Genomic DNA, 23900 nt, shown 5'->3' on the forward strand with positions numbered 1-23900 from the left:
ACACTGGGTTTATCTGTTATTGATCATTATTGTCATTAGTAAGAATCACACCTGATCCATCCATCAATAACATCTAATGTTACCCAGGGATGTGATCAGACTGTCAATCAGCTGATCACTGATCAATAACTGCAGCTGTTTTGTGTTTTCTTCTGTCCATCAGATTTCTGTGAACTCAGCCTGGATCCAAACACAGCGAACAGAAACCTAAAACTGTCTGAAAACAACAAGAGGGTGGAACTAGTGGAGGAGGTTCAGTCATATCCTGATCATCAGGACAGATTTGACTTCTATCCTCAGCTGATGTCTTCAACTGGTCTGACTGGTCGCTGTTACTGGGAGGTCCAGTGGAGTGGACGGGTTGAAATATCAGTGATTTACAGAGGAATCAGAAGGAAAGGAGAGAGTAAAGACTGTAGGTTTGGATTGAATGATCAGTCCTGGAGTCTGTTCTGTTACAAAGGTGGTTACACTGTGTGTCATAATAATGAACGAACACTCCTCCCTCAGTCCTCCTCCTCCTCCTCTGGTACAGTCTCAGTGTATGTGGACCATCCTGCTGGATCTGTGTCCTTCTACACAGTCTCCTGTGACGAACTGACCCACATCCACACCATCAAAACCACATTCACTGAACCACTGTTTGGAGGATTTGAATTCAATGACTATAACTCCTCAGTGTCTCTGTGTGATGTGTAGCTGTGTTTGTGTTGTGGTGGTGGTCGGAGGGGCCATAGGTGCGGATTGGCAGCCATGCTTCCATTAGTCTGCTCCAGGGCAGCTGTGGCTACATATGTAGTTTAGCACCACCAGAGTGTGAACGAATGAATAATGGATCCATTGTACGTGCTTTGAGTATGCGTTAATAGTAAAGTGCTATATAAATCGAATCCATTATTATTATTATTATTATTATTATTATTATTATTGTTGTTGTGTAGCTGTGTTTGTGTAGTGGAGTACAAGTATTTGTGTAGAAGTATAGTTTGGTATCTGTTGTTGTGTAGTTATGTTTCTGTGTATCTAGTGGTGTAGGTGTATTTGTGTAGTGGTGGTCCGTCTGTTCATGGCGTTGGATGTGTGCGTCTGTTGTAAACTTTCTGACCAATCAGGTGACCTTATAAACAGCCTTTGTCGTCTTGGAAACAGCGTCATCATTGTCATGTTTGTGAGTAAATGTTCAATGTGAAGGTTTGACTTCAGTTTCATCCTCATATGTACGTCTTGTGCTTTGATTTTTTTTTTTATATTCCAGTTACTTTTGTGGAGCTAATAGCACTGTTTTTGCCATCCTGCTAGTCTTATTGCACAAAGATAATGATCTCCTTCTTAAATATGTCATGGATCTGGTGTTCATTAAGTCAGATAAGGTGTGCTTATGTTGGAATTCAATGGACACAGGAATGGAATGGCTGTCATACATGCACACATGCTGGTTTCAGTAGAAATTGCAGTGGTCTCTGAATTTGTTCCACAGCTGTGTATCTGATTATATCATCTGGTTTCTGTTTAGTCCTTCTACATCTTTGTATTTTATATTTACTGTTGTGTCGACACATGAAATGAACTAGAAGATAAATCTGATTCACTTCATCTCTTCTCCGTTTAGAAAATAGGTAAAGGTAAAAGATAAACACTGTAAATATAATGATACTGGATTTATTGTGGCTGTTGTCCTGGTTCTGTAGATTTCTTTACAACACTATAAATACACAGAGATGAAGTAGGACGTAAATGGCCGTTGCATTTGTTTGTTCCATATATATTCATTGAATCATTTATGACACTTTGAGCTGTAGAAGAGCTGATACATAGAAAAAACTTACATTTGTTCAATTTCACTGGTGTCATGTCTGTATCTGTTCATTACTTTTAGTTTATTTAGACACCTTTGACAAACGCTGTTTGTAAAATGCGGATTTCTGACTAAGATAAGTGTGGTAAAGTAACTAAAGATGGAGAAACTGTCTCACTAAAATTCTTTTCCCTGAAAAATAAAACAAAAATAATGTATTACAAAAATTTGATGAATCTTCAATTGATAAACTTAGAGCAAATTACATGAAATTCCCTGTATCCCCCAAAATTAAAGAAATACACTTCAAAATTCTGAATAACATCTGTCCCTCTAAGGATTTGCTCAGGTTGCGATTTGGCATTGATGACAATATTTGTACATTTTGTGGTAATGACATTTAGACTACCGACCATGTATTTTTTCATGTAATGTGGCACATTTATTTTGGATTGACATTAACTGGATGAAACAACAGAGCCCAGCATTCCCAAATTCACTATCAACCAATGATATGACATTCGGTATGATTGTCCAAAACAAAAACAATGAATTCTGCTACAATGTTATTTTGTGTCATGCCAAGGTTTTTAGTCACAAAAATAGAATTATGAAGTCATCCCCCAAGTAGTTTATTGTTTTTGTAAACGAATTCAAACTGTACTTGAAGTCCCCCCAAAAAACTGAAAACCTCAAAGCCACAAAATTATATGAATTTTATTGTATTTTTATTTTATTTTGGGTTCATGTTTTCATCACGGAACCGTATGTTGGCGGAACCTTTGGACCCAGACCAGTTCCACCCGGGCGCTTTAGAGTGTCGGTTTCCTCCCGGACACAATCCCATTCCGGACTGAGACTAGAGTTCGTCGCTGTTTTTCAGGTCAGTATCTGCGTTTTAAAGCTCATTTTTCTAAGTGTTAGGATGTAAATGAAGCCTTCACGTCCACATGTAAATGTTTCCTAGTCCTCTGGAGGGAACACCAGGGCCTGTGGGACCTGAACGGTGTCTGCCAGGTTTGTGGAGGGTTTCTGTGGGTTGGCTGGATTTGATAGGTGACTGCAGCATTAGGTGCGTTTTGTGTTTCTCAATACGCGCTCTAGTCTTTCCGTCTGTTTTCGTGATCTCATGTAAAGTCATCAGTGTCGGCTCAAGTAGTGAAACAACACATGGAATAAACACTGCGGTTAAGCTAGCAGCTGGTGTTTTCTAATGCTCCATATTCCATCATTACGGTAGATGAGCTGAATGTCTGTTCCTTCCAGGCAACAAAAGTAAAAGCTCAGTTATGTTCGACGTTAAACATGCACACGGATACGGACGGAACGTTGTCTCCCTCCTTTGTACATTTCGGACGTAATTCTGTCCATTTTCTGGTGTTATGCTAAGGTCCGTGTCCCTGCTCAGAATAGTTTCCCTGACCGTGGGAGCATAATTTTGACTCATGATTTTGACTTTTTATCTCCCAATTATGACTTTTTATTTCATATTAATGTATTTCTTATATCGTAATTGTCACTTTATCTCAATTATGATTTTATATGTCATAATTATGACTTTTTATTCTATAACTTTTTTTACTTTTTTATCTCATAATTATGATTTTTATGTCAATTATGACTTTTTTTTTTTTTTTAAATCTCATAATTCTGACTTACCACAGGGGTGTCAAACTCATTTTAGTTCAGGGGCCACATTCAGCTAAATTTGATCTGCAGTGGGCCGAACCAGTAAAATAATAACATAATAATATATAAATGTCAACTCCAAACTTTTCTATGTGTTTTAGAGTGAACAAAGTAAATGTACTTTATGAAAAGGTTTACATCTAAAAACTGTCCTTTCAAAAGGATGTGAATAACATGAACAAACTGAAAAAATAAGTGTACTTTGAACAATATTCTGCACCAGTTTATCATTTATACATAATAATAATAATAATAATAATAATAATAATAATAATAATAATAATAATAATGGATTATATTTATATAACACTTTTCTATGAACGCATACTCAAAGCACATACAGAGGATCCATTATTCATTCGCTCTCACATTCCCCCTCTGGTGGTAAACTACATTTGTATTCACAGCTCCACGTGGAATTCTGTCCATTTTCTGGGAGCTTGCGGATCAGTGTTGCCACTTGGGAAATGACAAATCATCGTACCAGAAGCTTAAAATCATCGTATTTTGAGGAAAATTATCGTACATATCCAATTTGCTGTTGCTCAGGACCATCTGCTTCAGTAAAACATGACCACAGACCATGTATAGTGGAGCTTATGATGCAGTTTTACCTTTAAATAAACTAACAGCGCTGTTGGAAAAAAGCTGCCCCACCTGTGTGGAGGAACAGCCCAGAAGATCAGTCAGATTTAACCATTTTCTTAATCAATCACATGTGTCAAACATGCGGCCCAGGGGCCAAATCCGGCCCGCCAAAGGGTCTATTTCCGGCCCTCAGGATGAATTTGTGAAATGCAAAAATTACACTAAGATATTAACAATCCTTTTAGTTCAGGTTCCACATTCAGACTAATTCAATCTCAAGTGGACAGGACCAGTAAAATACTATCATAAACTCCAAATTTTTCTCATTTTAAATGTAAATATTTTCATGTATTTACACTAAAACAAAGTATAATTTCGCAACAAAATGTGAATAACCTGAACAAATATGAACAACCTGAAATGTCTTAAGAGAAGTAAGTACAATTTTAACAAGATTTTGCCTGTTATTAAATGTTTTGTGTATTTGTAGATCCACTGTGATCTGTAAATTATAATGAACATGTGTAAATGATAAACTGAGGCAGAATATTGTTAAAATTACACTTATTTTTTCAGTTTGTTCATGTTATTCACATTGTTTTAAAGGATAGTTTGTAGATGTAAACATTTTCATAATGTAATTTTCCTTTTTTTTTTTTTTTTTTTTACAGTAAATCATAGCGGAAAGTTTGGAGTTGACATTATTTATATATTATTATCTTATTATTGTACTGGGCCGGCCCACTTCAGATCAAATTTCGCTGAATGTGCCCCCTGAACTAAAATGACTTTGGCACCCCTGTTCTTAATCATCATGTATCAAGGTCCAAAAATTTTAATCAGGTGTCTCTTCACACAACTGATACACAACTGACACAACTATTTTACACTAAGTGTCTTTGAGTGTCCAGAGAAGCGCTATATAAGTGTGATTTCTTCTTCTTCTTCTTCTTCTTCTTATTCTTATTCTTATTATTATTATTATTATTATTAATTTTTTTTTTTTTTTTTTTTTTCAGATGAAAAAACACACTTTTGTAGCCTGGAAGGGATTTTGGAGTATGATTACTCCAAAAGTTCACAGTAAAATTAGTTTATAGTGTTTGTGCTAATAATATATGAAGTACTAATACCAAATATACCAGATTCATGAAATATTTATGGGTGAATGGATGAATTAGATTCCCACTGTTCCTACTTGCGCTCTAGTGAAACCACATCCAAGGGAACAGGTTTGGCAGAATCAGCATCACCACAGATCAGAGGTGTCCAGGTGGTGCCACTGCATATGACCTGTGGTCCACTTCTGCTGAGTTTGTGCTTGTTTCTCCTCCTTTAAAATAAATACATTCCTGTTCTGCATAGGGATATACACCGTTTTACCGAGTACCGTTGCATCCCTAATATCTATGATCTCTATCCAGGAAGAAATTAACTTTCATATCTGGCCATTAATTATCACTATTATAAATAATAAATGCTTAAAACAGTGTGTTTTAGTTAAAAGGAAAAAAACCCAGACTTGAAGTTTTTAGCGTATTTATTACCAAACTGTAAATGTCCATAATGAATGGGGCTGGGTATCATGGCCAATTTCCTTAATTGATTTGATTTTGATTTTTAAGGTTCTGAATTGATTAGTTATAATTCAGTTCAATTTGATCTGATATCAGTTTGATTCAGTATTCATTGAGTGATTCAGATTCATTTAGTGATACCAAAGTACTTTTTTTTTTTTAGCTGTAATCTGATTACTTGACTACTGCTGCCATGCAACACATCAGTCTGCTCTTAAATAATGAACGGGACAGAAACATGTCCATGTTTCTACAGTGGCTCAGAACAGACTTCTTTGTCATCTTCATTCTGTTTTATGGCTGGTGGCTTCTAGCGTTAAGGCGCATTACTGTCACCTACTGCTGAGTGTGGATCCAAGATAATATTCCAAGAATTAACTCGATACAGAGCTGTCTGCGCCTCTGTGTCGACAGTAGCCTAATATTGAAAACAAAAAATGACTGTAATAAAGTTGGGAATAAATATCCTCTGTCAACAAACTCTGTTACTTACTGTTGTTGAAGACGCTCTACCGTCCTCTTCCTCCTTTTCCAAATATCTGCAAGGGACTTTTCTGTCCCTGGTCGATCTCCTCGACATTTCTCTTTCCAGTATTTAGAACAAAAATACGGCTATCAATGAACTAAATGAACAGGGAAAATACAGATAAAAATAACAGAAAAAAATAAATAAAACTTGATTAAAAACATGGCAAAACACACTGTTAGAGATAGGGGTGAAACGACTCCTCGAGTAATTCGAGTACCTCGATTACAAAAAATGATCGAGAAATTTTCTCTGCCTCGAGGAATCGCTAAAGCTCAAAGCACGGCATTTCGCAAGGACTACTTTGAGGCACAGTGCGCTTACATCACTCACGCAAAGGAAGATGACGGAGGACACGGAAGTGTTCGGTTGAAGCAGCGGGAAGATGGAAGAGGTGAGCATAGACGGCCGAGTCAATACAGCAATGATGATGAAAGACAAAAAAAAAAACAATAAAAAAGACAAAGTGTGGAAGCATTTCAGACTGAACAGCAGGTGAACGCTGTGACATGTATTCGTTGTAACACAGCCCTTCCATAAAATAACAGCACATCTGTGATGTAGCATCTTCTCATAACACCCCCAGAATGGAGCGGAGGACCCCAGATAAAATAAAATTAACATAGGGCAAATCATTGAGATTAACATTAATGTACCTTACTAACATAACGTTAGCCCTGCGGAGGGCTAGGTTTCTGTTAGTTATGGCTACTGTTGAATGTGTGGATAGTTGATTACGATTGTGACAAGCACAGATTTAGGCAGTGAGCTGTGATTTGCACGGTTTATTTCCCAAAGCACGGCCAAAATGGTGCACAGCTTGCTCAAAGCCTTCTTCTACCTTGTCACAGCCAAATTTTTGCAAAATCCAACTACTTTTTGCTAAAATGAAGTGCATCATCAATTAACTGGGTGTGTGTGTGTGTGTGTGGGGGGGGGGGGGGGGGGGGGGGGGGGATTATAGGTTATGAGACAGACAGATAAGGTGGGGGGGGCCATTGCCTTGATTCTCCTGAATATAGCAGAAATGTGTAAAACTGTTCATGCATGGACTCATTCCAAGTTCCACTTCAAATGTTTTTGCCTCTTTTATGCCACAACACATTCCTGTTTTGTCTAAATTGTAAATTCTGAAACTGACAGCAGCCAAAGTTAAGTTGCACATCAAAAAGGCAATGTTTATGCCTTTTTTTTTTTTTTTTTTTTTTTTAATTTATTAATGCATTATATTTTTGATACTTACAGGAAATACTAAGTTGAAAATAACTAAATTTTATTTATTTTTATTTGTCTTTGCAGTGGCCTCTCTGGAAATGTTTCTTGTCAAGAAAATACTTTTTGTTGCGGATGCACAGTATGAATGTAAGAAATAAAACTGTTAATTATCCAAAAAAAAAAAAGGAAACCAATTGGTCCTTTATTAAGTGAAATACCTTATTTCCTCTTGTATATTTATAATTGCTCTTTAACCAAGATAATATAAGTTTTATCCGATTACTCGATTAATTGAAGGAATTTTCAGTAGAATACTCAAATTCTAAAATATTTAATAGCTGCAGCCCTAGTTAGAGACCTCAAAAGCAGCACTGTCATTATTATATACAGTTATTTTGAACAAATCCCAGCTAAAACGCTGCTAAACGGACTGTCCCATCTTTGTCTTTTCACTTGTGCTCTGCTCTGTCTTCTCTCCTCTGCTTTTCTCTGCTTCCACCTCTCCCACACAGACAATGGGGGTCTCTGCCATGAAGTATTATATAGTGTCAGAAAGTGCAGATTGTCAGCTTTCTGATGCCATTTGAATTTTGTGTAGGAGTTACAGTAATGTGAATGCTTTAAAGTGCAAAATGCAGCACCAGAGCAGTTGTCGTCATTAAAGGGTTAATCTGGTTCTAAAGTGATGTGTTTATGTTCCATTCCATCGCATTTCAGTGACCACCTCTTCTGTTTCTTTGTGTTTTGATGTAGAAAGAAGCCAAAGGTGGATTTTAAGTGAAACCTCAAAGTTTTGTCTGGAGAAATACGAAGATCACCTGATTCCAGCAAAGATGAATGGAAGACCTGAATGGAACACCTGTGGCCAGTGTGGGAAGACTTTCACCCAAATCAGTGGGTTTGTGGCACATGTATGCATCCTTACTGAAAAAAGACGATATGGCTGTGACCAGTGTGGGAAAACTTTCGCTAAAAAGGATGGGTTGACAAGACACCTACTCAGCCACACCAGAAAAGTACCACGTGGTTGTGATGAGTGTGGGAAGATTTTCACCAGAAAGAGTGACCTTGATAAGCACCTACGCATCCACACTGGAGAAAGACCATATAGGTGTGACCAGTGTGGGAAGACTTTCACTGAAACAAGTGGACTTAAGGCACACCAACGGATCCACACAGGAGAAAAACCACATTCCTGTGACCATTGTCAAAAGGCGTTCTACAGAGCAGGTCAGTTAAAAATTCACCAACGCATCCACACTGGAGAAAGACCGTATTGCTGTGATCACTGTCAAAAGGCTTTCACCACAGCAAGTCAATTAAAACTTCACCGACGCATCCACACCGGAGAAAAACCATATCATTGTGGCCAGTGTGGGAAGGCTTTTATCAAATTATATTTGTTAAAAATCCATCAATGCATCCACACTGGGGTGAAACCTTACACCTGCGACCAATGTGACAAGGCTTTTATCACATTAAGTGGCCTTAAACAACATATCGCCACCCATTCTACAGAAACGCCATATGAATGTTACCAGTGTGGGAAGACTTTCAAGAAAATGCAGGGGTTTAAAAATCACTTGTGTGGCCACATTGGAGAAAAACCATCTGACTGTGAACATTGTGGGGAGATGTACATCCAAAAGAGTTCGCTTGAATACCACCTATGCGTCCACACACATCAATGGCGCCATACTGGAGAAAGACCATATAGGTGTGACCAGTGTGGGAGGACTTTCATCCAAAAGAATGGACTTAAAAAACACAGATGCATTAAAAGCTGTAAAAGACCATACCCCTGTGACCAGTGTCGTAGGGCTTTCAAAACCTTGTCTACGTTATATTCTCACCGCCGTAAGTACCATAAGAAGGTGATGTATCAGTGTGATTTGTGCACAAAGTTACTCTGGTCGTCCGCATCTTACAAGTTTCATCTACGGAACCATAGTGGAGAGAAACCCTACCAGTGCAGATTCTGTGACAAATCTTTTATCACAGCTTCCTATCGTTCCACACATGAACGTAACCAACATATCCACAAAGGACAAAAACTGAACAGTTTCATCAAAAGTGAGACTCTAGAAACTAGTGGAGTAAATCAGGATCATAACACATCAAACCCGTTTGAGTGTTACCAATGTGACAAAAGGTTCTCGTCATCGTCTGATCTTGCCTGTCACCAGCACAGATGTGAATCAACATCTGAATTAGCAAGTACCTCAGCATCGGCTGACAAGAAGACATGCAGTGTGTTTGAACCACCGGCACCGACTTCTGACAAGAACATCAGACTTAAAAACCTCCAGATCAGGCTTCACAGAATCCAGATGTGAAGACAAACACTAGACTGAAAGCTGTGTTTCATTTCTCAGATTAAGTATCAATCAGAAGTGTGCTCTAATGCTCCACCTTCACAAAACAGTGACTTTACTGAACCACAACCTGACACGAGGTGAACAGTTAAGCTAGTGTAGGCCAATAAGGCTGTGGTTTCCATGGGGATTCTACTTCTGATTGACTTTGTAGACATTTAGACTGGAAAACTGATGAGCTGTTAGCAGTTTAGTCCCAAACCGAGGCCAACAACATGGAGGAGATCAACAGCATCTGGTGGTGTTTTTGTGACAGATAATTGTGTGTATAATGTATTTGAGTTTCCTGTTCCTGATGTATGGACACTGACAGAAGAACACACCTGAAGGTCAGTCCGACCTTATGTCATACATGTGGCAAAAAACATTAGACACAAATGGAATAAAACTGGACTGAACATAAACGTCTTCAAACAATCTCTGATCCAAAGTGTCCAATAACTGTAGCTTTAGGTTCTGAGAATTAAAAATAATGATCTGTGTTTTGTCCATAAAGATTGTTCATTTATTCTGCCATATTTGAGTTATTGTATTGAAGTATGAGGCAACACATACAGGGGTTGGACAAAATAATGGAAACACCTAACATTGTGGCATCATAGAAGGTGTTTCCATTATTTTGTCCAACCCCTGTATATGAGTAACACAACGCCATTGTTTTTATTATAAAAACAGAGCAATAAGAATCATGTATAATGTTAATTTCAGGGAACATACAAAGAAGCTGTTTACTAAATCAGGAATGTTAAAGTTTAAAGAGTTAGCTGAATTAAAGCTCTACCTACTGATGTGGCATTTCTCACAGCACTTGGTAAAAGTTTGAACATGAACAACCTGCCTCCCTCCAAAGCCCCGCCCCCTTCCCTCTGCCTGAGCTCTGAGGCTCCTCCTCCTCTCTCCTCCTCTCTCCTCCTCTCACCTGATGCGCAATGGAAACGGAGGAGGAAGCAGAGGTGGAGGTCCGGTCCGTTTTGGCGTGTCCGCGGACCCCTCCCTCGGTAATCAGATGCATCATCCACCTGCCACGGGCCCGCGGCTCCTGTTCCATCAGTAGACCTGGTCTGTGCAGTACTGGGTCAGTGTTTTCACTGCAGTGCCCAGGGGATGGGCGCGCGCACTGTGAACGCGCGGCCTCCGCGAATTTTCCGTGGACATTTGAAGTTTCATAGTCCATACATTTATCATCCTACATCATCCTACATTGTGTGACACCATGGAATTGCACCTGTATGAGTCCCACCGTCATAAAAGCTGAGCTTTATGCAGACCTGTTCAGTCCAGCACAGCTGACTTCCGGACTTTTATCTCCATCTTTCACTAATCAGACTCCCGTTTGTGCCCCTCAGTTGTCGTTTCTGTTCATAAATCTGTTTAATCCCTTCCACATGTGCATGTCAGTTCTATCCAAACACATCCTAGACAGTAGACTGTGGTCAGTGACAGGAGAAGCAGCGCCAGTGAAGCGTCAGATTCAGAGGGACACATATTGGATGCGGAAACGGCGATAATGGATCAGATGCTGGACGGCCGTAATGGATGATTGACAGGAAGCTCAGTCAGGTTTGGCCAATTATTTCATTCGAACCGACTAAAATGATTGGTCAGACTTTTATTAGAAATATATGAGAATTAAACATTTTTGAGTTTCAATACCTGGTGGATTTCTTTTACATTTTAGTTTGACACACACTTATCAGGAGCATTTTAAGATAACAAAAGAAAAGTGTAAAAATGCCACATCATACGGTATAGCTTTAAGGATATTGCTGATTGTGTTTAGAGCAAGAAACAGACTTTTGCAAATTTGATGAGATTATTTGTTTTAGTATCACAGGATGAAGGAGGTTTAATTTTAAACAGCAAAGGGTTCGGACTAATGTAAAGTAAATGTGTGTTTGTGTTGTTGGTGTCAGAATGTGGAATTCTTTGGCAATGGAAGAGAAAAGCTGTACAAATATTCAGTTTAAGAGGTTATATATGGGAAGAATAGAGAAGCTTTATAAAAGCATGTAATTAAATAATTTAACTTATGGATTTTGGATTTATTATATTTGTACTGACTATCATGTAAACTGTTTACTGTAATAGCTGTAATGGCAGCCTATCTGATGTAAGCAGATGTTTCAAGAAAGGGGCAGGGATTATAAGTTTTATTCATCCTGCTCCTTTCCAATCATTTAGGTTGGAATGAATAAATAAATTAAATAAATGAAAAATTTAGAAGTTACTCTAAAGACTGTTTGGATTTAGTATGTACACACTTTAACATTCAAATGTCTCTGTTTCATCTGTTTGTGTTGGCAGATTTCACTAAAGTCCTTTTAAAAGTATCTTTAACAGATAAATCAGTCACATAAACTGCATCGTCCAAAAGTCTGTTGAATGTGACTGGATTAGTGTCATACTTAGACACGTTTATGAAGCAGGCCTGTTTGACACCATTATGAAAAATGTAGCCCTGTGTGTCAAGTCCAACATATAAAAAAGTTGGAGGGGTTTTCTTTTTTATTTTCATACAGTACCATGTAGAAGCTGACATGCCCATCACTTCAGAGATCCATTCATTGTCCTTTCTGTATACTTCCATACACAGAGGCTCAAGTTGATGTGTTCCAAGAAATATTGTCAATCACAAACCAAAAGTCAATGAAAATTTCACAGCTATCTCAGTCGAATGAACACCAGGTGTCTCATCATCTAGTTATTTAACTGTCTGAATGGCTGAAGCTGTGGTTCTTGTATAGTGTTTTCAGAATGGAAGCTACAGTTCTCCCGGTAATACACAAAGGAGACACACAGTCTAGATCAGGGTGTCAAACTCAGTTTAGTTCAGGGGCCACATGCAGCCTAATATGATATAAAGTGGGCCAGACCAGTCAAATAATATAAATGATAGGATAAGGACTTCTGAGTGAAAAAAGTAAATCTATGAATTGTATGTGAAAATAACATGAACAAATATGAACAACCTGAAAGTTCATTAGTAAAATAAGAGCAATGTAACAATATTACGCTTTGGTTTATCATATATACATGTAAATCACAACTTGGAGATCACAGTGGATCTGCAAATACATAAAACATCAAATAACAGGGAGAATATTTTTAAAATTCCACACACTTCTCTTAGGACATTTTCAGGTAGTCACATTTTTTGTTAAAGGCTAGTCTGTAAATGTAAACTTTTTTGTGTAATTTTACTTTTTTTTACACGACAACAAAGAGACAAATTTACAGTTTTCATTATTTATAGGTTATTATGATAGTATTTTTACTGGTCTGATCCACTTTAGACTGAAATGACCTAAAATGATTTTAACATTCTTGATTGTTAATGTCTTCACTGTAATTTTTGCATTTCACAAATTCATCCCAGGGGCCAGATTGAACCCTTTGGTGGGCCGGATTTGGCCCCCGGGCCTCATGTTTGACACCTGTGGTCCAGATTCATGTCTGACATAGTTCGATTACACCTCAGCTGACCTGGGGTCTCATGTATAAAGGGTATGTACGCCCAAAAATGTGGGGTACGTCCTTTTCCACACTCATGTTCAGATGTATAAAGAGTGACATGACTGTGGAAATGTGCGGTGCTCCACGACTACTTTATGACAGGTGTTTGGATGTTTCTAGTGCTTTTGAACTGTTGGCGACACCTAGAGGTGATACAGGGAAAGTGTTAATAATGTGGAAAAGGCCATTCCTCAGTGATGTGCACATCAGAGATACACAGATGAACAGTTAACGCACCAACACGCGGGGGAGTAACATTTATTTAGGTGTTCATTTATGAGCTGTGCTCCCCACCCTGTAGCAACCTTGGAAACAACTGGGAGGATTCTGATTGGTCGATACTGGCTGCGTTAACTGGGGCGACTGTAGCCATTTTCCAAGATGACAGAACAACTCTGTTTAAATGACACATTCACAGGGCTCTTGACTGCGACCGAAATGAGCACATATGTGCCAGTAATTTCGGACAAAACACTTAATATGAAATGATGGTCGCACTGGTGTGACTATCAAAATTTATACATGTGAATCACAACTTAGAGATCACAGTGGATCTACAAATACACAAAACATCAAATAAAATTCAACATACTTCTCTAAAGAGATTTCAGATTATTCACCTTTTTTTTTTTTTTAAATAAAAGACTTCGGTAAATGTAAATATTCTTGTGTAATGCGACTTTTATTACACTAAAACGAAGAGAAAAATTTGCAGTTTTCATAATGTATAAGTTATTATGACAGTATTTTACTGGTCTGATCATTTTTAGATTGAATTGACCGAAATGATTTTAACATCCTTGATTGTTAATATCTTAAGTGTAATTTTTGCATTTCACAAATTCATCCCATGGGCTGGATTGAACCCTTTGGCGGGCCGCATGTTTGACACCTGTGGCATAGACATACATTTATAGGGTTCGTAGAACACTGTGAATGAATAGACTTTATTTGCCATTTACACAGATACATAGCAGTATAGGTACATTGGAATTCCTGTGCGTTTCCCTGAGTCAGAATAAGGAGTTAGAAAAAAGGTAGAGATATGACAAAAAAGACAGATATAAAACATAAACACAGCTAAAAACATAAAAAGTTATTGCACATACAAGCACAAATACTCACTTGTAAAATAGACTATTATTAAAAAAAGAGTAATAATTATAATAATAAGAGTACTGAGAGGTAACAAGTTATTGCACAGTTGAATTAGAATTAAAAGTACTGGGACGTAGTCAGCAGGTTATTGCACATTCAATTTAAAGGACTGGGAGGGGTGTAAGCCTGGGGTGCAAATACAAGCGGAACCTTCAGACCTGGACTAGTTCCACCTGGGCACCTTTAGGGTGTCTAATTCCCAGACCTGAGTTTGTCTTGTTTGTCGTTGACAAATGAAAAGGCTATTAAAATATTAGATCGCTCTAACATATACAACCTTTTATGTAATGTACATTACAACTGGCATGTCTATTATTTTATGTTCTTTTGTATACTTGTTTACTGTTCTTTGTAAACTGGTTGTATTTCAACTCTTTTTTTATTTAAATTAAAAAAATAATAATAATTAATAATAATTTTAAAAAGCTGAGCCTTTAACCTGTGCCACAGAAACTAGTAACGAGCCCAAGTTCGTGTTTCCATCAGGCGGAACCTTTGGACCCAGACCAGTTTCACCCGGGCGCTTTAGAGTGTCGGTTTCCTCCCCGGACACAATCCCATTCCGGACTGAGACTAGAGTTCGTCGCTGTTTTTCAGGTCAGTATCTGCGTTTTAAAGCTCATTTTTCTAAGTGTTAGGATGTAAATGAAGCCTTCACGTCCACATGTAAATGTTTCCTAGTCCTCTGGAGGGAACACCAGGGCCTGTGGGACCTGAACGGTGTCTGCCAGGTTTGTGGAGGGTTTCTGTGGGTTGGCTGGATTTGATAGGTGACTGCAGCATTAGGTGCGTTTTGTGTTTCTCAATACGCGCTCTAGTCTTTCCGTCTGTTTTCGTGATCTCATGTAAAGTCATCAGTGTCGGCTCAAGTAGTGAAACAACACATGGAATAAACACTGCGGTTAAGCTAGCAGCTGGTGTTTTCTAATGCTCCATATTCCATCATTACGGTAGATGAGCTGAATGTCTGTTCCTTCCAGGCAACAAAAGTAAAAGCTCAGTTATGTTCGACGTTAAACATGCACACGGATACGGACGGAACGTTGTCTCCCTCCTTTGTACATTTCGGACGTAATTCTGTCCATTTTCTGGTGTTATGCTAAGGTCCGTGTCCCTGCTCAGAATAGTTTCCCTGACCGTGGGAGCATAATTTTGACTCATGATTTTGACTTTTTATCTCCCAATTATGACTTTTTATTTCATATTAATGTATTTCTTATATCGTAATTGTCACTTTATCTCAATTATGATTTTATATGCCATAATTATGACTTTTTATTCTATAATTTGTACTGTTTATCTCATAATTATGACTTTTTATGTCAATTATGACTTTTAAAAAATCTCATAATTCTGACTTACCACAGGGGTGTCAAACTCATTTTAGTTCAGGGGCCACATTCAGCTAAATTTGATCTGCAGTGGGCCGAACCAGTAAAATAATAACATAATAATATATAAATAATGTCAACTCCAAACTTTTCTATGTGTTTTAGAGCGAACAAAGTAAATGTACTTTATGAAAAGGTTTACATCTAAAAACTGTCCTTTCAAAAGATGTGAATAACATGAACAAACTGAAAAAATAAGTGTAATTTGAACAATATTCTGCCTCAGTTTATCATTTATACATGTTAATAATAATGGATTAGATTTATATAACGCTTTTCTATGAACGCATACTCAAAGCACGTACAGAGGATCCATTATTCATTCGCTCTCACATTCCCCCTCTGGTGGTTAACTACATTTGTATTCACAGCTGCCCTGGGGCAGACTGATGGAAGCATGGCGGCCAATCTGTGCCTATGGCCCCTCCCACCACCAAACATTCACATGCATGCATACACCAGTGTGAGTAGCAGCACTGGAGGCAAGGAGGGTGAAGTGTCTTGCCCAAGGACACAACAGCAGATGGACAGAGCGGGCTGGTGGGTGGTTGGGTGCACGCATGTATTATATTTTAGCATCTATGTAACAGTATAATGTATAATAGTGATAATAGTTCACAACATTGTTTTAACATTGTCTTAGTGGAATACCCACATTATAACCACATTAGATCTTGGAAAACGACACAATGCCAGCATCAGCATTCAGTAACATTTCTATTTTTAGTGTTTAATCATAGACTATCAGATAGAACAGCATGCATATTTACAGTTTGGATTTATAAAATTCTTTAGTGCCACATATGCGCAGTATAATAAAGTGTTGGCACTGTTGAGAAATAAAGCCTAAATCTGACATGGCCAGCAAACTTGCATCATGTACAGTTGGACAGCACATGTCTGATGAGGCAGAATGTCGCAAGAAAACTTATTGCAGGAGTGATAATCTTCTTAAAATATCTGAATTATCTCTAGAGGAAAAGGACCTGCTTTTTGCACTCAAATTACGGACTTTACAACCGCAACGGGTCATCAGCATAAACTTAGCCAGGATGCAGAAAAGAAGGTTTCTGAACTGTTTAAAAAATTTCTGAAAAGACATAACTGAACCAACTTTGCAAACTATTCTTGAACATTTGTAAGTGCTTAATAATATCTTCTTGACTCTGCAGTACATACATTTAAACACTTGAAAATCACTACATTTTCTGTTATATGGCTAAAATATGGGGGCAAAAACGTCCATATTTAATTTGAACATTTAATATAGAAGGATTTATAGAAGCAAGTTGTGCTTGGTGTCAAAATTTAGGGCAATTCCTGTACTTTCACATTGTGTCTTTTATTTTGTGATACTACCTATCCCACATGCTGATAGTGACCTTTGAATCTGAAGGTTGGACAGATATTTTTTTATTTTAAGCTGTTCATATATCATACATAACATAGGACTTTCATTTTACATAGATCCATTCCCTAAGTAGCCAAGATATAGCACATAACATTTCTAATGAATATGATGATTAGTTTTTGTGTAATGAGGGGCCAAAGTAGCATTTTAGAAGTTCGTGAAGGATAAAATCTCAACTTAGTCATTCTCTGTAACATGCAATTATAGATTTTAAGTAAATATTTTCACGTTTCTTAGGACTATAGATTCCTGTGAAATGATTCTGAAAATTTCAGACCTCGAGCTCTTGTTGTTCAGAAGTTATAGAAGCCTGAAAATAGCCGAAAATTTCAAGTCTTGTGGACCCTCGTCTGCTATGAAATCATCCACTGAAAAAAAAAAGAAAAAGAAATCATCTGCTGAGACAGAGACTCCTGCATCTTTCCTCCATGTGAGATGATGGTGTGTTTAGGGTGCTGCAGAGTCAGCCACTGATTGGCTTCTGAGGCATATGTTCGGCCAATGAGGACTTTCATGCACCTCTCCTTTACCGTCTATTCACCCTCCGTTTTTTTTTATCCATTTTGAGACAGTATGAATACTCGATAATGGAGAATTGCACATTGTCAAATCACCATTTACGATATTATCGTAGGTGATATATATCATCCACCCCTAGTTGACATTAATAACTGGATAAAACAACAGATCCCAACATTCAATATCAATCAATGATATAACATTTGGTATGATCCTCCAACACAAAAACATCGAATTCTGCTGCAATGTTTCTTGTGTCTTGCCAAGTTTTTTTATTCACAAAAATAGAATTTTGAAGTCATCCCCCAAGTTTATCACTTTTATAAATGAATTCAAACTCTACTTAAAGTCCCTGAAATTAACTGAAAACCTCAAAGCTGCAAAACTATATGAATTTTATTTTATTTCATTTCATTTTGGGTTTGTGTTTGCATCACGGAACACTGTGTAGGCACAACCTTCGGATCTGGACCAGTTCCTCCTGGGCTGCTGTAGAGTGTCTGTTTACTCCCCAATCCTGACTGAGACCTGAGTTTGTCTTGTGTTTGTCGCTGTTTTCCAGGGGTGTAACGGTACAGGTAGCCCATGGTTCAGTCCGTACCTCAGTTCTTGGGCCATGGTTTCAGATTGGTTTTGGTATGTGTTTTGTACATACACAGAATGTTTTTTATTTCTCCCAAATTTTATATTTTTCTTTTGCTTGTCAGCAAAACCTGAATTTCATAGTAGGAACAAATTATGACTGTACTGAATAAAATAACACTTTCTGTACTGTACAATAGAACCCTTTCTTATTCCTTGACTACTTGTATACAGTCTTATAGAACAGGGCCACACACAGGACCAAAAGGGGACTTTTTAAAAATAAATAAATTCCTGTTCTGCATAGGGATATACACCGTTTTCCCGAGTACCGTTGCATCCCTAATATCTATGATCTTTCTCCAGGAAGAACTTAACTTTCAATATCTGACCATTAATTATCATTATTATAAATAAAAATGCTTAAAACCATGTGTTTTGGTAAAAAGGAAAAAAAACAGACTTGAAGTTTTTAGCGTATTTATTACCAGAAACAACGGTAAATGTCCATAATGAATGGGGCTGGGTGTCATGGCCAATTTCCTTAATCGGTTTGATTTTGATTTATGAGGTTCTGAATTCATTAATCGTGATACGATTTGATTTGATCTGATATCGATTTGATTTGGTATTAATTAATTGATTCAGATTCATTTAGTGATACCAAAGTACAATTTTGAGCTGTCATCTGATTATTTGACTACTGCTGCCATGCAACACATCAGTCTGCTCTTAAATAATGAACAGGACAGAAACATGTCCATGTTTCTACAGTGGCTCAGAACGGACTTCTTCGTCATCTTCATTCTGTTTTATGGCTGGTGGCTTCTAGTGTTAAGGTGCATTACTATCACCTATGGCTGAGTGTGGATCCAAGTTAATATTCCTAGAATGAACTCGATACAGAGCTGTCTGTGCCTCTGTGTCAGCGGTAGCCTAATATTGAAAGCAAAAAATGACTGTAATAAAGTTGGGAACAAATATTCTCTGTCAACAAACTCTGTTACTTACTGTTGTTGAAGACGCTCTTTCCTCCCCTTCCAAATATCTGCAGGGTACTTTTCTGTCCCTGGTCGATCTCCTCCTTGACATTTCTCTTTCCAATATTTAGAACTAAAATACAACTATCAATGAACTAAATGAACGGGGAAAATACAGATAAAGACAACAGAAAACCCCCAGTAAAACTCGATAAAAACATGGCTAAACACACTGTTAGAGACCTCAAAAGCAGCACTACCATTATTATATACAGTTTTTTCTAACAAATCACAGCTAAAACACTGCTAAAAGTAAACAAACTGTCTTAAAGTCTTTGTCTTTTCACTTTTGCTCAGCTCTGCCTTCTCTCTCTTCTCTGCTTTTCTCTGCTCTGCTCATTTCCACCTCTCCCACAAAAAATGTGGGCCTCTGCCGTGATGTATTACATAGTGGTGGAAAGCTCCGATTCTCAGCTTTCTGATGCTGTTTGAATTTTGTGGATAGCGCAGATGGTTCAGGGATTACATTAATATGAATGCTGTGAAGCGCAAAATGCAGCACCAGAGTGATGGCTGTCATTTAAGGGTTAATCTGGTTCTAAAGAGATGTGTTTCTTCTGTTCCATTCCTCTGCATTTCAGTGAACACCTCTTCTGTTTTTCTGTGTTATAATGTAGAAAGAAGTCAAAGGTGGATTTTAAGTGAAACCCGACAACCCTCCAGTTGTATCTGGAGAAAGACGAAGACCACCTGATTTCAGCAAACATGGATGGAACACCCACCTGTGACCAGTGTGGAAAGACTTTCTCCACAAAGAGTGGGCTTGTGGAACATCAACGCGTCCACACCGGAGAACGACCATATGGCTGTGACCAGTGTGGGAAAGCTTTCACTAGAAAGGATGGGTTGAAAAAACACCTACTCACCCACACTGGAGAAAGACCTTTTAGCTGTGATGAGTGTGGGAAGACTTTCACCAGAATGAGCGGGCTTGAGAAGCACTTACTCATCCACAGGGGAGAAAGACCATATGGGTGTGACCAGTGTGGGAAGACTTTCACACAAATGAGTGGGCTTAAGACACACCAGCGCAGACACACAGGAGAAAAACCACATAGTTGTGACTATTGTCAAAAGGCTTTCACCACAGCAGGTCAATTAAAAATTCACCAACGCATCCACACTGGAGAAAGACCATACATTTGTTTCCAGTGTGGGAAGTCTTTCATCCAATTGAGTGCGTGTAAAATCCACCTACTTACCCACACTGAACAAAGACCATATGGGTGTGACCAGTGTGGGAAAACTTTCACCCAAATGAGTTTGCTTCAAGGCCATCTACGCATCCACAGAGGAGAAAGACAATATCGCTGTGATGAGTGTGGGAAGACTTTCACCAGAATGAGTGGCCTTGAGAAGCACTTACGCATCCACAGGGGAGAAAGACCATATGGGTGTGACCAGTGTGGGAAGACTTTCACCCAAATGAGTGGACTTAAGACACACCAACGCATCCACACAGGAGAAAAACCACATAACTGTGACTTTTGTCAAAAGGCTTTTGCCACACCAGGTCAATTAAAAAGTCACCAACACGTCCACACTGGAGAAAAACCACATAGCTGTTACCAGTGTGGGAAGGCTTTCCCCAGAGCAACTGACTTAAAAATTCACCAACGCATCCACACTGGGGTGAAACCTTACACCTGCGACCAGTGTGACAAGGCTTTTATTAGAGCAAGTGACCTTAATAGTCATCGCATCACCCACTCTGGAGAAAAGCGGCATGTCTGTTACCAGTGTGGGAAGACTTTCACCAGAATGAGTGGCCTTGAGAAGCACCTACGCATCCACAGGGGAGAAAGACCATATGAGTGTGACCAGTGTGGAAAGACTTACACCCAAATGAGTGGGCTTACATACCACCTACGCGTCCACAGAGGAGAAAGACCACATGTCTGTTACCAGTGTGGGAAGGCTTTTATCACAACAGCTTACTTAAAGATCCATGAACGCATCCACACTGGAGAAAGACCATATGGGTGTGACCAGTGTGGGAAGACTTTCATCCAAAAGAATGGGCTTAAAAACCACCTGTGCATTAAAAGCTGTGAAAGCCCATACCCCTTTGACCAGTGTCGTAAGGCTTTCAAAACCTTGACTACATCACATTCTCACCGCCGTAAGTACCATAAGAAGGTGATGTATAAATGTGATTTGTGCACAAAGGTACTCTGGTCGTCCACGTCTTACAAGTTTCATCTACGGATCCATACTGGAGAGAAACCCTATCAGTGCAGATTCTGTGACAAGTTTTTTGTTGCAGTTTCACGTCGTACCAAACATGAACGTCTCCAACATATCCGCAAAGGACAAAAACTGTACAGTTTCATCAAAAGTGAGACTCTAGAAACTATTGGAATAAGTCAGGATCACAACACATCAGAACCATTTCAGTGTTACCAATTTGACAAAAGGTTCTCGTCATCATCTGATCTTGCCTGTCACCAGCACAGATGTGAATCAACATCTGGATTAACAAGTACCTCAGCGTCAGTTGACGAGAAGACATGCAGTGTGTTTGAACCACCAGCACTGACTTCTGACAAGAACATCAGACTTAAAAACCTCCAGATCAGGCTTCACAGAATCCAGATGTGAAGACAAACACTAGACTGAAAGCTGTTTCATTGTTCTCATATTAAGTATCAGTCGGAAGTGCGCTCTAATGCTCCACCTTCACAAAACAGTGACTTTGCAGAACCTCAACCTGTCACGAGGGGGAACGGTTAAACTAGTGTAGGCCAATAAGGCTGTGGTTTCCATGGGGATTCTACTTCTCATTGACTTTGTGGACATTTAGACTGGAAAACTGATGAGCTGTTAGCAGTTTAGTCCCAAACTGAGGCCAACAACATGGAGATCACATTCCAGTTGGAGGAAGTGTGTTTACCAGAAAGTTCGCAACCACTAAAGGTGACATGTCAGACTGTGTGCCAGTGGATGTCGCAATGAGTCAGTGTTCCATCTAGTGGTCCAATCTGGTACTGGTCAAGTCCAGTGATTTCCTTAACATCAAACTGGTTTCAACATTTTTACACTGGTCTAACCCTGGCCCAGGGATGTCAATAGGTTTTAAGGACAGAGGTGGCTTAGCCCCCAGGAGAGGCACAGGATGTGAGCGAACATAGTGGGTGAGCAAAAAATTTCACAAATAGCTAACAAAAATGGAGAAATTGCATTTCTGCTTTTGGGCTGATTTAACAAAGATACTCTACTGTGTAAAAGTTTTAGGGCACCAGGGTCAGGCTAATTTAGCTTTTATTCATATATATATATATATATATATATATATATATATATATATATATATGTATGATATTGGCTCTCTCCATTTTCTAATCATTACTCTCCTAAATAAAAGCTCAAGTTAAAAAACCTACAAAAAATAATGTGGAAAAAATAAGCAAAACATTTACATAAAGTAAAAGAATAAAATAAGCAACAAAATGAACAAAAACGGCTAAATTAATGAATAAAATCAGCAAGAATTAAAAATAAATCAACAAAGTAATAAGTAACATGAACAAAATAAGACACAAACTGAACAAAATTCAAGAAAAACTAATAAACCCATGGAGCTGGATTAATAACAGGTGCATCTCCAATGAAATGTTTCGTATTTCATATTCATATCAAGTTACATAAAATTCCAAGACTGTCTGCATCACAAATGAATCTATCCTGTGAAGTCCTTTAGTCTCACCTTTCCAGTAGAGGTCTCTCCCCTCTCAGATGGTCTATACAGCATGCATGTCATGCTGCCCCCTGTACAGAGGGCTCTCTCATACAGAGTGTGAAGGGTTTTTAGTGTTTAGGCTTTTATTATATGTCAAACAGGGAGCACTTGGTTCATGGGACTTTCTGCTGTTAGCTGGGGCTGGAGCTAACTAATTATTACTACTAGCAGTGATGAATACTTCCTCTCTTGAAAAACTTTGGTATATCCATTCCTGTTCTTCTCCTCATGCTACTCTAGTTGGCTCCGTGTGCTACAAAGGTAGATGAATGCAAGCAAGGTTACAGGGACAACGTGGACTGGATTTTCAGTGATGTGGGTGTACTCTATGGACAAGTGGAATGGACTGGATAAGGACACACTGAAGGGGCTCTCTACCTTACACTATGAAGTGAAGGGAAACTGACAGATTTATGATCATATTTAAGTTAATAATGACAGGTTATATCATTTATTTAAACTCATAATCTGGCCACATTATATTGAATTTGTCTGAACTTTTTTGTAGAAAAAAACAAAAAAGCACCAAATTATTTAGAGGGGCTTAAAGGTGTGCGAGACTTTCGTGACCAGTTTTTCATCAGATCTGTCAAACCTCAGTCATAGCCTAAGTATCACGAATCTGTCAGTCTTTCTGTGATTACTCACCTGAATCTCTTGCATTATGGTGAACAGTTTCGCAGTGCCATCCACCATAAACAAAACGTGTGTTTACATCCAGAGCCGAGAGGCAACTTGGGCATCTTTGGAATTTTATTGCGATGTGTATTGTGGGAAACGGA

The 23900-nt window shown here is 38.5% G+C and overlaps 2 protein-coding genes across 3 annotated transcripts in view; one reads left to right on the plus strand and one right to left on the minus strand.

Annotated features, from left to right (window-relative positions):
- The window catches only part of LOC115431961 (NACHT, LRR and PYD domains-containing protein 3-like), a 592418-nt gene that overhangs the window by 536823 nt on the left and 31695 nt on the right, over nucleotides 1-23900 (minus strand). The gene's annotated exons all lie outside the window — the stretch shown is intronic.
- LOC115432199 (zinc finger protein 883-like) lies at nucleotides 14989-22025 on the plus strand. 2 transcript variants are annotated; one of them, XM_030153075.1, is made up of 2 exons: nucleotides 14989-15033; nucleotides 19997-22025. In XM_030153075.1, exon 2 carries the CDS (start codon nucleotides 20085-20087, stop codon nucleotides 21978-21980), a length of 1896 nt encoding a protein of 631 aa, XP_030008935.1. In that variant the 5' UTR covers nucleotides 14989-15033; nucleotides 19997-20084; the 3' UTR covers nucleotides 21981-22025. The 2 variants fall into 2 exon arrangements, with proteins under 2 accessions (XP_030008935.1, XP_030008943.1); XM_030153083.1 differs by lacking the exon at nucleotides 14989-15033 and adding an exon at nucleotides 15108-15167.

Source organism: Sphaeramia orbicularis, chromosome 2, assembly GCF_902148855.1.
Source record: "Sphaeramia orbicularis chromosome 2, fSphaOr1.1, whole genome shotgun sequence".
NCBI classification, from domain to species: domain Eukaryota; kingdom Metazoa; phylum Chordata; class Actinopteri; order Kurtiformes; family Apogonidae; genus Sphaeramia; species Sphaeramia orbicularis.